Source organism: Sylvia atricapilla, chromosome 25, assembly GCF_009819655.1.
Source record: "Sylvia atricapilla isolate bSylAtr1 chromosome 25, bSylAtr1.pri, whole genome shotgun sequence".
In the NCBI taxonomy this organism is placed as follows: Eukaryota; Metazoa; Chordata; class Aves; order Passeriformes; family Sylviidae; genus Sylvia; species Sylvia atricapilla.
Genome location: NC_089164.1, coordinates 2506787 through 2520972, shown reverse-complemented (window position 1 = coordinate 2520972; position 14186 = coordinate 2506787). Strand labels below are relative to the sequence as shown.

Genomic DNA, 14186 nt, shown 5'->3' with positions numbered 1-14186 from the left:
GTAGAAAAAAAAAAAAAAAACCAAAAAACGATGCCCGGAGCCACGTCCGAGGTTTGAAAAATGTGAAAGGGCGCCTTTGAAGGTGGATCCGAAACTCGGCGGTGGCGGGGAAAGAATTCCTGCCGGGAGAAAAATTCCACAAACAAAGTCCCCTGGCCCAGAGCAGCGCTCGCAGCCACCCCCAGCGCCGCTGGGAGGGGTCGGTGCCTCCCGAATTTGGAGCTTTCCCGGGGTGGGAGCGGCTCCAGAGGTCGGGCAGAGCACGGAAAAGGGCTGGGATGTGACACCTTTCCATGCCTGGCGTGGCTTTAGCGCCAGGAACTGCCCCGTTTGGTGCCTCAACTTCTCCCTTTCCATGCCCGCAGCTGTAAATTAGCAGGGAAAAAAAAAAATAAAAATCCATGGAACATGTCCCCATGGATTTGGGGATTGTTTTGGATCAGTTTTTAAAGGAATTAGCGCGGAATTCCAGCATCACCTCCTTCCAGACAGCATCTCCTTTCGCTATTGATCCTGGTCCTTTTCCAGCTGGCAAACTCCAGCCTCCATCCCCACTTTTTGTTGTTCTTGTTGTTGTTTAAACAGCTTGGAATTCCTCCAAAGGATCCTCCGGGTGCCTTTTCCTGGCTCTCATCCCATCTACCTGCTGGATCTCAGGATCCAGGAGCCGCCGAAACTCGGGATCATCCCGCTCCAGGCGCTCGGCAAGGAACAATCCCCCGGGTTTGGAAAAAACCCCGTGTCGGGAATAAAAACATCGGAGGGAAAACGGGGCAGTCCAGAGAGTGGGAATTTGGGGAAAAGCTCCGGTTTCGGCTGCCAGCCCGGTGTGGGAGTGCAGGAGCAGCCCCTCCTGGGCGGCTGCCAGCCCCTGGCAGGGTCCGGGGTGGGATTTCCAGGAGCAGGAGCAGCTCAGGTTTCCTGGTCCTGCTGCAGATGGAGAGAGGGGGATGGTGGGGAGGGGAGGGCACCCAAAATCCCAGGGATTCCAGGATTGGGATGGCTGGGGGAGGCAGATTCCCAGGGTTGGGAGGATTTTGTGTCCCCCTGGATCCCAAATTTCAGGGATTCCAAGATCGGGATAGATGTGGGAGGGAAATTCTCAGGGCTAGGAGCCTCCTGTGGCCCTCTGGATCCCAAATTTCAGGGATTCCAGGATCGGGATAGATGTGGGAGAGGATTTCTCAGGGCTGGGGAGTTCCTGAGCCCCCTCGGGACCCCTCAGAGCTCTGAACCCGCAGCAGGCCCCGGGTCCCTCGGAGCCCCTCAGGGCAGGAATGGAGCAGGAATGTCCCCCCTGAGCCCCCTCGGCCGTGTCCCCTCGGTGCGCTGCGGTATTCCAGCCAGGACAATCCAGTGTCCCCTGGGCAGGGACCCTCAGCTCGTGTCACCCCCTCCCTGTCTTGGTGAGGGGCCACCAGGGTTTGGGATTTCACTTGGGAAGTGCCACCAGGGTTTGGGATTTCTCTTGGGAAATGCCACCAGGGTTTGGGATTTCTCTTGGGAAATGCCACCAGGATTTGGGATTTCACTTTGGAAGTGTCACCAGGATTTGGGATTTCACTTTGGAAGCGCCACCAGGATTTGGGATTTCACTTTGGAAGCGCCACCAGGATTTTAATTAAAGCTGATCCCCAGCTGGCAGCCACCCAACCCCTACATCCCATTCTCCGGGTTCCCCATCCTTGGGGCCGGGAAATCGGGATTTGGGGAGTCCCTGCGGGTGGCGACAGGGGGACACGCACCCGCTGGAAAACTGCAGCCCGCTGCTGGGAGAGCGGAGCCGGCGGCGAGGGCAGGGCTCGTTCCCTCATTAATTAGCTCTGTTTTGAAACAAGGAGCTGCGGCAGCGGCACGGGAGGAGGAGGAGGAGGAGGAGGAGGAAGGGGAATTGTTGCCGAGCGCCAGAGCCGCGTGTGTGCGCTGAGCCCCGCCGCGCTCGGCTGCCAGAGAAAGACGTGATTGTTGTCACCGTGCCTCGCTGCCGGCCCTCCCAGTGCTCCCAGTACTGCCCCAGTGCTCCCAGTGCTCCCAGTGCCCCCTCCCAGTGCTCCCAGTGCTCCCAGTACTGCCCCAGTGCTCCCAGTGCTCCCAGTGCTCCCAGTGCTCCCAGTGCTCCCAGTGCTCCCAGTGCCCCTCCCAGTGCTCCCAGTGCTCCCAGTGCTCCCAGTGCTCCCAGTGCTCCCTCCCGGTGCTCCCAGTGTTCCCAGTGCCCCCTCACAGTGCTCCCAGTGCTGCCCTAGTACTCCCAGTGCTCCCTCCCAGTGCTCCCAGTGCTCCCTCCCAGCCCTCCTAGTGCTTCCAGCCCTCCCAGTGTTCCCAGCCCTCCGCCCCCCGCGCTCCCACCGCTCCCACCCACAAAACCCCCGCGCCCCGGGCGGGCTCGCTCGTGGCGGAGCGGACGGGAGGAGGAGGAGGAGGAGGAGGAGGAGGAGGAGGAGGAGGAGGGAGAGAGAAGCCAGAGAGAAACTTGTCTTGGGGATTAGTAGGAGGCAGGAGGAGGGAGAGGTGCACACAGGTAAGCTCTGGGCAGGTGTTTTCCCCCCTCAGGCTCTTCTCACCTCGCCTGAGCCTCTCACCCAGGACACCCAGGACGGCGCTCTGCCCTCTCCGGCCTCCTTCCATCCCCAAAAACATCCGCTCTTCCTCTTCTTCCCCTCCTCTCTCCTCTTGGCTCTTCTGTCCCGCGGCGCTCCGGAGTCTTTGTTCTTTCCCTCTGCTCCGCTTCCAAGAGATTCTCTGGCCATGGGGAGGATTTGAGGGGGATTTTGGGGGGATTTGGGGGGGATTCGGGGTCACAGGGGAGTCCCGCGGGGTGTGACAGCGCTGCGGCCACCGCCGGGCTCGTTCTGGGGGACACTGAGGTGTCCTTTGTGTGCCCCCCGACCCCCAAACCACAACACTTTTGGCTCTGGGGGACCGCGGGGGCTGCAGAGCCCAAACTGGGGGCGCCGGGGGCCGGAATTTGGGGGCTGCAGGACCCCGGCCGTGGCCAGGACAATCCCCCGCCTTGGGAAAACAAGCGACGAAAGGGAGAGGCTGAGAGGAGGAGGGACCCCTCCAGAGCCAGGAATGTCACCTTTGGGGACATTGGGGTGCCTTGTCCTGCCTGGAGCAGGGGCTGAACAGCCGGACGGGGTTTGGGGGGGCTCTGGGAGGCTGCTCCCATCTCCCCGTGCCGGGAACAGGGAATTTCGGCAGCGTTCAGCCCGACAGCTCCAGGGTCGCTTTTCTGCCCAAAATGTAGTTGGTAAAGCGCTGCTTTCCTGCCTGGATCGCGCCGAACATTCCCAGGGTATGGAATCAATCCCAATTTTCCTGGCCGGAGCCAGCTCAGCTCCTGGTGGGAGGGGAGGTGCAGCCCCCGGGGGTCGCGGTTTGGAGCCGGTTCTTTGTCCCCCCGCTCCGCCAGGAGACGATGGGGAGGAACAAGAGGGGAAAAAAAAGTTCGCCGAAATCCTGGGCAAAACAAACCAAAACAAAACCACACACACAGAGAGAAAAAAAACCAACCCCAAAAAAGGGTTTTGTTGCTTGGAAGAGGCTCATCCCAAACCTGCCCTTCCCCTCCGGCTGGAGAGGTTTAGGGAAAAGCAGATTTAGAGTGAAAGATGGGAATTCATCCCGCCTGGAGCGCGGCACGTGAGGGCTTGGAAATTTTCCTGCGATCCTGCGATCCTGGGATATGGAGAACCCGAGATCCTGGGATCTAATGATCCTGGGCTCCTGCCATCCCCACCCTGCTTCCTTTGGCGCCCGGGGCATCCCCGAGCTGCCCCCCGGGAATGTCATCTCCCTTTCCCGGCACAGCCAGGATGCGGGAACGCTGCTCCTGCTCCCCGGGGGATGAGGGATGGGCGCTTCCCAGCCCGGCAAGAGATGGAAGCGCAGCCGTGGGAGGTTTCCCCTGCCCCGGGAGGAGGGAAGGAGCCGTCGGAGCCGTTTCCCAGCCTCAGGGAGAATCGCAGGCGGCTGCTTGGGGGGGCGAGCGGGGCGTGTGTGGGGTCGGGGCCGGCGGCGCTTTGGCAGCGGCTCCTGCCAGGATCCGCTTTTGTCCCTGTCCAGCCCTTCCCTCTGCGTGTGGCGGCGGGATCCGAGCCGGGAGCGGCGCTGGGAAGGGTCGGGACACGCGGGGAGGGGAGGAATTGCTGACACCGAGAAAGCCGAGGACGGGATGAGCCTTTGGGGAGGGTCCCGGGGACTCTGGGGACGCTCCCCGCACTCAGAAGCCCCGCGTTGTTGTCGCCGTGTCCCAGCAGAGCCCTGGCCGGTGTCACGCGTCCCTGCAGGCACACAGCGCTTTTCCCAGCGGGAATTATCCCGGGAATCCCAGGGCCGAGCCCCGGCTCCAGCGCGGCTCCGCTGGCGGCTGGGAAAGGGCTGGGAAAGGGCGAGAACCGCGGGGTTGTTGCATCAGGGCTGCGCTCCCCAAGGGACCCCGGCGACGCCTGGGTGACAGCCTGGCTGCCCTCTCCCTTTTTCCACGATTCCCAGCGCTGCAGAGCCGCTGGATATCGAGCTGCGTGTCGGGGTCGGGCTCTCGCGGAGACACGAGCCGTGCTGGACGCGAGGGAAGCCAAGGAAGGAGCTGTGCCCGGTCCTTGTGGTTATTTTTATCTCGTTCTCCTCGTTCTGCTCCGCCATTCCCTTTCCCAGGCTGGGATGGAGCTTTTCCCCCCATCCAGGGACGACGGGAATTGCGGGAATGTGCGAGAGGAGCTCACAACGAGTCGGAAAGGGGCCCTGCTCCAGCTCATCCAGGCTTTTCCTGCCTCTCCCAGAGTTAAAATTCCCTTTATCCCTGTGCGGGAGCTCGGGCAAACACCCGGCTCCAGCTGCTCCCTCTGCGCTCAGGAGGGAGAGGGGACAGCGCGGGGACATCAGCCCGCGACAAATCCCGGGCCAAGGGTGACCTTTGCGCGGCTCCCTCCCGGCCCGGGGTGGCGGCTTCTCCCTGCCCTTGGCGCCCATCCCGGGGCTGGCAGGAGGCGCCGCTGGGAGCTGGGGGGTTACAGGGATGCGAGGAGGAGAAAATGTGTGCAAAGCGAACCCCAGCGGCATTCGGGGCTGGAATTTCCAGCTGTTGCGTCGAGTTTTCTTCCTTTCTTTCTTTCTTTTGTCCATTGTAACCGGGTGAGGAAGCAGCTGCCTCCTTCTGGGAAAAACCCCGGGATGTGTTGGGTGCCTGGGGTTTGCAGCCAGGCCGGGCTCAGGAGGTGTCAGGACTGGTTTTATCCATGAATTGAGCCTTTTCTCCACGCCAGGCCGTCGGTTTCCTGAATTCCTGCGTTGCTCCATGACTTAACTCGGTTCCAGCGGCGCGGATTCCTTGTGGGCAGCTGGAATCGGGGCTGTGCCGTGGGTTGGCAGGGCAGGGGCTGTGCTGGGGCTCTGGGAGGATCAGGGATTTGGGAATTCAGCTCCTGGAATTCATGTCAGTAAATCGGGCTGGATGGAGAACAGGCTTCCAGCTTTTCCAGATCCAGGGGGAGCCGGTTTGGAATCTTCCAGTGATGTTTGTGGTGGCCTCGGGCTGGCTGCATCCCTGGGTTGGTTTTTTGGGAATGTCACAGTTCTCCTGCAGTTTGCAGTCAGGCTGGGGAGCAGCACTGGGGATGGTGGTGGCAGTGTCACCAAGGCAGGGGGACAGTCCCCGAGGGGTGGATTAAAGGAGCCGTGTCCTCCTCCCACCACTGCCCGTCTGTGCTGACAGAATTCCAAAGGCTGTCGTCACTCTCCAGCCGGGATTCCTGGCTCGGGTGGCTGTTCCTGCTCTGTGCCCAGTGCCCGAACCTCTGGGATGTCAAATCCTGCTGTGGAGGGCACGGGGTGACAGCGCTGCCCTGTCCCCTCGCCCTGCTGGGACACTGCTGGGTGGCCTGAGGGGATCCAACACCTGGATCACAGCGTGTCCCAGCTGGAATATCGTGTCCCGGATGGAAGATCACCTCCCAGCTGGAATTTCTCGTCCCAGCTGCTTCCTCCCCTCAGCCCCGGGCCAAGTTCAGACCTCAGCCCCCGGCTGCTCCCTCGGGTGTTTTGGGGGGATAAAATCCGGGTTCTGGAGCAGAGGAAAAACCCCATGGAAAGCTCCGGGACAACATGGAGCGAGATCCATGCGCTGTGGGCGGGGAAGGAGCAGGATGCTGATGGAATGGGAAGGTGTGGTGGCTTCGCGTTCCCCGAATTTTGTTTTCTAACTGGGAGACAGGATTTTGGGAGAAAAAGGTGAAACAGGCTCAGCTTAAAAAGTAAAACAGATAGATTTTATTAGCGTACACTGAGGGGGAAAAAGAGGAAAATGAAACTTTCAAACACCGTCCCCTCTACTACAAACTGTTCACTTTCACACTTACCATAGAGACAAAACTACGATTTTTTCAGCCAGTTGCAACTATTTAAACACAATTTTGCGTTGCTCTGGGAGGGGAGTTTCTCTGGAGTTCCCCACAGCAGAAGGGCACTGCACGAACAGCAGATCCCTGTCCCGAATTTCCCCAATTTTCCCAGACACTGGATCAGGAATGAGGGGACAGGATCACTCTCCCCAGCCAGGACCTGCTGCAGCTGTTCTGGGCTCAGGATCCGGCAGCTCTGGGCTCTTTCCCTGCTCCTCCCTTCCCCCAGCCAGATGCCAGAGCCCTGACGGAAAGCAGGAGGCGTGCGGGGTTAACCAGAGCCAGATGGGAGCCGGGAGGAACCGCCTGGGCCTGCAGGGGGGGCGAAAACACGACCTTTTCCTGGAGAAAGTCAATTCCTTGGAGCCCCAGGAAGGCCTGGGATCGCTGCCAAGGGAGCCAGGGCTGGCAGAGGTGGCCCTGGAAGAGTGGCTCATCCCAGGGTGGGATGAAGATCCTGCTGGGAGCAACCAGGGGGTTGGTGTGGCCCTGTCCCTGCTGTTCCCGGGTTGGGAGGGGGCTCTTCCCCCTCCGGGGGTGATGGAATTTGGGGGTTCCAGGTGTGAGGAGCGCTGGAAGTGAGCTGAGGATGGGTGCAGAGAATCCCACTCTGCCGCGCTGGGTGGGAGGGCTGGAAGTGCCGGATTTCCCTCCAAAACTGGCACCACCAGAGGCTTGTCCCACCTCAGCAGCACTTCCCCTTCCACTCCCCTCCTTCCTCAGGCTTTCCCCATTTCCCTCCCTCTCCCGTGTCCCCGTGCTCCTCCCCGCCCTCGCTCTGCCTTTCCCTGATCCAGCTCGGCTCTGACCCTGCCAGGATGATGGATCCAGCCTTGATTCTCAAAACCATTTCATGGCTCACTCTCCTGACAAGGAGATGGGGCAGGAGGAAAGGAGAACACGGCTGGCTGCCGGGGATGGGCTCCTCCAGCCCTCGGATGACACTGAGCAGAGATTCCCAATAAATCCGGCCTCTGCCATCGCTGCCTCCCCAGGCAGCTCCACGGGGAGCAGGTTATCCGTGGATAACTCGGGAATGTCCCATCCCGAGCTGAGGCAGGGAGAGGAATCCCATGGATGATGGAGAATGAGAGAGGGATCCCATGAGTAATGGAGAGCAAGAGAGGAATTCTGTGGGTCATGGGGAATGAGAGAGGGATCCCATGGATAATGACGGGGCAGAGGGATCCCATGGATAGTGGTGAGCCAGGGAGAGGAATTCCATGGCTAACACTGAGCCAGGGAGAGGAATTCCATGGATGATGGCGAGGCTGAGAGAGGAATTCCATGGATAATGCAGAATGAGAGAGGAATCCCATGGATAACACTGAGCCAGGGAGGAGAACTCCATGGATAATGGTGAGGCAGAGGGATCCCATGGATAATGGTAAGCCAGAGGAATTCCATGGCTAGCACTGAGCCAGGGAGAGGAATCCCATGGATAACAGTGATCCAGGGAGAGGAATTCCATGGCTAACAGCGAGCCAGGAATAGGGACCTCAGCGACTCCTGCTCTGGGAGAGGGGCCGGATTTGAGGACAACTCCCAACAGGAAGGCGAGAGGAACACAGACACAGCGGGGACAAGGGACAAACCCCTGAGTGCCAGCACTGGCGAGGTGACAATTCCTCCACCAACCCCTTCCAAACTCCCTCTCTCCTTGTGTCCCTGCAGGAAAACACCGGGACCATGAAGGCGACGCTGGCCTTCCTCCTCCCGCTGGTGCTGGCGCTGGCGCCGGCGGCGAGCGCTCAGCGCCGCAAACCCCCCCGCAGGCCCACCCGGCCACCAGCGCCCTTCGAGGAGCCCGTGGAGCCCACGGAGCTGCCCCCTCCCCTCCCTCCGGGCCCTCCCTCGGTGTTCCCAGACTGCCCCCGGGAATGCTACTGCCCTCCGGACTTCCCGTCGGCGCTGTACTGCGACAGCCGCAACCTGCGCACGGTGCCGGTGATCCCGCCGCGCATCCACTACCTGTACCTGCAGAACAACTTCATCGCCGACCTGCCCGAGGAGTCCTTCCGCAACGCCACCGGCCTCAAGTGGGTCAACCTGGACAACAACCGCATCCGCAAGGTGGACAGGAAGGTGCTGGAGAAGCTGGAGAACCTCATCTTCCTCTACATGGAGAGGAACCAGCTGAAGGAGGTGCCCGCTTTCCTGCCGCCCAACCTGGAGCAGCTGCGGCTCAGCAGGAACCAGATCTCCAAAATCCCCGCCGGCGTCTTCAACAAGCTGGAGAACCTGGTGCTGCTGGACCTGCACCACAACAAGCTGAGCGACGGAGTCTTCAACAAGAACACCTTCAAGGGGCTCAAGAACCTCATGCAGCTCAACCTGGCCCACAACATCCTGAGGAAGATGCCCCCCGGCGTGCCCAGCGCCATCCACCAGCTCTTCCTGGACAGGAACAACATCGAGGACATCCCCAGCGATTATTTCAAGGAGTTTCCCAACTTGGCTTTCATCCGGCTCAACTACAACCAGATCTCGGATAAGGGGCTGCCCAAAAACTCCTTCAACCTCACCAACCTGCTGGTGCTGCACCTGGCCCACAACAAGCTCACCAACGTGCCCTTCATCAGCTCCAAGCTGGAGCACCTCTACCTGAACAACAACTCCATCGAGAGTGAGTCCCGAGGGTTGGCTGGGGAGGGGTTTTTTGGGAGGAGAAAAACTTCAGGGAGGTTGTTTCTCACCCGGTGGGATGTGATCCCTTCCGAAGGGGAGGAGGTGGTGGGATGGGAGGGTCTGGGTGGACGGGGAGGAGCAGAGGGAAATCCCCCTGGCACTGCAGGACTTTTCCTGGTGGTGTTTGGGGCCGCCTGTCCCTGGGAGGGCTCCTTCCTTGGGAAAAATCGGGATATTTGAGGAGGAGAGGCTGGATAATTTAGGAACAGATGCCAAACGCACGGCTCGGGATGGTGAGGGAACATCCCAGCCGTGTGGGGAAGGAATGGGGAGAGCAAGGCTGAGCAGCCAGGGCTGTCTCACACCATTCCAGCTGTGAATTCCAGCTGTGATTCCATAGGAGGGGAGCCTGGGATGTGCAGAAACACAGCACACAGGAGGAGACAGAATCCCACTGTATTCCCATTCAGCTTCTCAGCACCTAAAGGGGCTCCAGGAGAGCTGGAGATGGATTTGGGATGAGGGATGGAGGGACAGGACACAGGGAATGTGCCAGAGGGCAGGGCTGGATGGGATATCGGGAAGGAATTGTTCTCTGGGAGAGAGGTGAGGGGCTGGGATGGAATTCCCAGAGAAGCTGCTCCACCCTGGAAGTGTCCAAGGCCAGGCTGGACAGGCCTTGGAGCAGCCTGGGATAGTGGAAGGTGTTCCTGGGTGATCTTTACGGTCCCTTCCAACCCAAACCATCCCAAGATTGCAGGATTCCTGGTGTCTCCCCAGATGTTTCCGCTGTTGGAGCTCCCTGCTGCGATCACATCTGGCTCTGATGCTCGTTAATCTGCATTTTTAATCAAACATCACCAAACCCCAGCTCGGGGGGACCTTGGGGTGCAGGGGGTGACTCCTGCTGCCTTCCCACATCCCCAGCATCCCTGTCCTGCCGGCGTTTTCCATGGAGACAAATCCTGGGCACGCCCTGACCCAGCCTTTCCTCTCCTGCTTCCCCTGGATTTTAGAAGGTTCCTATCCCTGGAGCCAGGTTCTGACATCAGAATCCCAGGGTTTATTTTCCATAACACAGGGCAGGGACACGCGGAATTCCAGAGTCGAGCACCGAGCCGGGTGCTGACGTTATCTCCAGACGTTTTCTCCAGCCTGACAGGGCTGGAGCGGATTCCTTGATGGTTTTTTTGGGAAGCTCGGGGCTGACTCAGCAGGTTCCAGGAGCGGGATGATCCCTTTTCTCTCTGGAATGCCACCGCATCCCCCGGAGGAACGCGACCTACTTCATCCTGATCCAAAGCCGGATTTTGCCTCTTGCTGGGGCTTTGGGAACAGCCTGGGATTGTCCCTTTTGGTGGCAAAACAACCCCAGTTTGGGGGTCCATAACAGGGGGGCATTCAAAAATCCCTGTCCACGTTCTGTTTTCCCTATCGTGCATCCTGCAGTTCCTCCTGTCCACATCCCCTTTTCCCCAACCTCCATCCCACTATTTCTCCTGCCCACATTCCCCTTTTTCCCTCCTGTCCACATTCCCTTTTCCTTAACCTGCATTCCCCTTCTCCCTAACCTCCATCCCTCTGTTCCTGCTGCCCACACTCCCCTTTCCCCTCTGGCCCACATTCCCTTTTCCCTAACCTCATCCCTCTGTTCCTGCTGTCCACGTTTCCCTTTTCCCCCTCCTGTCCTCATTCTCCTTTTTCCCTAACCTCTATCCCGCTGTTCCCCCTGTCCATATTCCCTTTTCCCTAACCTGTATTCCCTTTTCCCTGACCTCCATCCCTCTATTCCTCCTGCCCATATTCCCCTTTTCCCTAACCTCCATCCCGCTGTCCCCCTGTCCATATTCCCTTTTCCCTAACCTGTATTCCCCTTTCCCAGACCTCCATCCTTCTATTCCTCCTGCCCATATTCCCCTTTTCCCCTAACCTCTTATCCTGCTGTTCCCCCTGCCCATATTCCCTTTTCCCTAACCTGTATTCCCTTTTCCCTGACCTCCATCCCTCTATTCCTCCTCCCCACATTCCCTTTTCCCTGACCTCCATCCCGCTGTTCCCCCTGCCCATATTCCCTTTTCCCTGACCTCCATCCTTCTATTCCTCCTGCCCACATTCCCTTTTCCCTAAGCTGTATTCCCCTTTCCCTGACCTCCATCCCTCCATTCCTCCTCCCCACATTCCCTTTTCCCTAACCTCCATCCCGCTATCCCCTTTGTCCCCGCAGAAATCAACGGCACTCAGATCTGCCCCACGTCGCTGGTGTCCATCCAGGATTTGTCTCCCTCCGACCTGGACGGCGTGCCGCGGCTGCGCTACCTGCGGCTGGACGGGAACCTGCTGAAGCCGCCCATCCCTCTGGACCTGATGCTGTGTTTCCGCCTGCTGCAGTCCGTGGTGTTTTAGCCCTGCTCCGCCTCTCCCGGGCCCGCCTTTGCTCGGACATTTCCCCCCCTCGGCGGCGTTTGAAACGCGGGACCCTCTCTCCTCCCTCTCCTCCTGCTCACTCCCCACCTCCGTCCGTCCGTCCCTCTCCTCGCTCTCGTGGATGCAGGAACGCGGGAATGGGCACAGGGAGAACAAAGGCACGGCACAGCGCAGGTTTTTAGGGAATTCCAGGCCGAGATTCCAGCTCGTGCATGGCTGGAGGCCGGGGTGCAGCTCGCAGGGACAGCCAGGACAGGGCTGGGGCATGGAAACCTCCCTTGGGGACATTTCTCTCTCCAGTTTTGGCTTCCACAGCTCCGGCAGGAGTTTGGTTCCTGCCCCAGGAGGGCTCGGACACGTCCAGCTTTTCCTGCTGGGCTCTATCCATGCTCATTCCCAACCCTGCAGGAACCCACGGAACCCTGGGGGAGTTTCCAGGAGCTGCAGGCGGGTGTGGAATTGTTCCTTGTTGGGAATGTCGGGGAAGTTGGGTGGGAGCATCAGTGGTTTTGCTTGGAGCTGGATCTGCTGATGTGGTCACCCATGGGTCCATCCGTCCATCCATCCCTCCCTCCATCCCTCCATCCATCCCTCTCCCCATTCTCTCCCCATTTTTCCTCCCCTGTAGGGACACTGGTGGCTCCTCGGGGACCGCTCCCTGTGGGACGGCGCCGTGTCCCAGCTGCCACCCCAGGTCACAGCTCCCTGTCCTTGTCCCCAGGCCAAGCCCGGAGCTGGCTCCGTCTCTCCCCTCGCACCAAACAGAATTCCCGGGAGGGTTTGGATCCGGTCTGGATGGAGCTGCTGGGCTCGGGGCATGTCCCTGCTCCTGGGGAAACGATTCCCAGTGGATTTTGGAGCTGGGCTGGCCTTGAGGGCGGGTGGGAGCTGTGGAAGTGGAGGGAGGATGGATAATGTGGCTGTCCCGGGGGTGGGGACACTCCTGTCACCTTCTGGAGAGATTCGGCTCCACATTTCCCTGGAGGAGGAGGATCCCAATCCCTCCTGGAGCTGTGGGTTTGCCGGGATGGAGCCGGGAGGGTGTCCCGCCCCTGGATCCTGTGCCCTGGGTGGGTGACACCATCCCACACCGCCCTGGGCAAGACCCGCCCCTTCCCGGCCTCAAATCCCCCATTCCAGTCCCGATCCATGAGCTCACAGCCCCATCCCAAAATCCCGCATCATTCGCTGTAAAATCTGGGATCAAGGGACACATCTGTAGGGTCACAGCCCCATCCCAAAATCCTGCATCATTCCCTGTAAGATCTGGGGATGCAGGGACACATCTTTGGGGTCACAGCCCCACCCCCAAATCCCGCATCATTCCCTGTAAAATCTGGATTCAAGGGCCACATCTGTAGGGTCACAGCCCCATCCCAAAATCCTGCACCTTTCCCTCTGAGATCTGAGGATTCAGGCCCAAATCCACGGCTCAGTTTCTCTCTGGAGCCAATCGAGCATTGTGGGTTTTGCCTTTTTTTTTCTTTTTTTTTTTTTTAATTTTTTTTGTACAAATGAAAGGAAAGTGAAAGAAAAGGGCAGAATTATCCTTCAGAAGAGCTATTTTTATCCCTTCTCTTCTCTGCCCTCACATGTATCGCTTCCCCCTTCCATAGCTGTACCTGCATTTATTGGGTGTCCGGGTTTAGGGGGGATTATTCTCTTCTTTTCTCCTCCAGTCTCAGGATTTGGATTTAAAGGCCGAGCATTAGAGAGAGAAAAAAAAAAAAAAAAAAAAAAAAAAAAAACTAAAGAAAAAAAGAAAAAAAAAATCAAAATCCAACTGCAACGAGCATTAAATAAACCAAAGAAAGCTCCTTTGTGTCCAGCCAGGGACAACCACGGACGGGCACCGTGTCCTTGTCCCCGCTGATGGCACAGGGATGCTCCCCTTGTTTTTCCATTCATTAAAACCTCTAATTAAGGAGGTTTTTTTGTTGGATTTTTTTTTTTTTCCTGATGATAAATCTCCTTTCCAGCTCTCCCTGCAGTCGGGAGGTTTCAGCCCTAAACCCGGACGGAGGCCTGCCCCTGGATTGACATGTATTTATATCTGATGTGTATATAGACTGGTAGAATGTACAGATATTCTCTAGAGCCACGTGTAGCTCCCGGCCCGGCGGCTTTATGGGATTTTTTTTGTTTTGTTGTTGTTTTCACTCCCACTCCCCGCAGCAGTGGAAATAAAATCGTTCACAAGGGACCCCTGAGCCTCTCCCTGATCCGTCCTCGCCTTCCTCACCCACTGCTCCATCCAGCAGCAAAATTTCCTTGCCTGGGGATGACTCTCCTAGTATTTTCAGGGGTTGGTGGGTTTGGGGTTTTGGTTGGAATTTGGGAAGGAGTTCTCAGCTGGGAGGGGCTGGGATGGAATTCCCAGAAAATCCGTGGGTGCTCCTGGATCCCTGGAAGTGCTGGAGCACCCTGGGGTGGTGGAACATCCCTGGAATGGGATTTAAGGATTTAAGGACCCCAAACCAGGGTTTGAGGGGTTGGGCTCACAGCCCTGGTGTCAAAGGCCAGGCTCGAAGTGGAGCTTTCCTTAATGAGGATCCCTGCTAATTAGGAGAGCCTCACCTTGGCTGCAGCTCCCAGGGCTGTGGATGTCACCGTCCCGGCAGCAGGAGGTGACACCAAACATCGGGGCGGGTGACAACCCTGAGCTGCCCCCATGGCACCGAGGGGATCCTACAAACCTCCCCGGGGGGATTTTCCTGGTGGGAGCAGCATGGAGAA

The 14186-nt window shown here is 58.7% G+C and overlaps 1 protein-coding gene and 1 long non-coding RNA gene across 2 annotated transcripts; one reads left to right on the top strand and one right to left on the bottom strand.

Moving 5' to 3' along the window:
• The first annotated feature begins 2437 nt into the window (after positions 1–2437).
• Positions 2438–11542, top strand: PRELP (proline and arginine rich end leucine rich repeat protein). The gene is made up of 3 exons (XM_066335676.1): positions 2438–2518; positions 8073–9024; positions 11251–11542. The coding sequence occupies exons 2-3, from the start codon at positions 8088–8090 to the stop codon at positions 11427–11429; spliced, it is 1116 nt and encodes a 371-aa protein (XP_066191773.1). The 5' UTR covers positions 2438–2518; positions 8073–8087; the 3' UTR covers positions 11430–11542.
• Positions 11543–13013: 1471 nt separating this feature from the next.
• On the bottom strand, positions 13014–13283 carry LOC136371556 (uncharacterized). The gene is made up of 2 exons (XR_010745360.1): positions 13235–13283; positions 13014–13198 (listed from the first exon to the last, which is right to left on the bottom strand). It is a non-coding gene; the product is annotated as an uncharacterized lncRNA (long non-coding RNA).
• Positions 13284–14186: the final 903 nt, after the last annotated feature.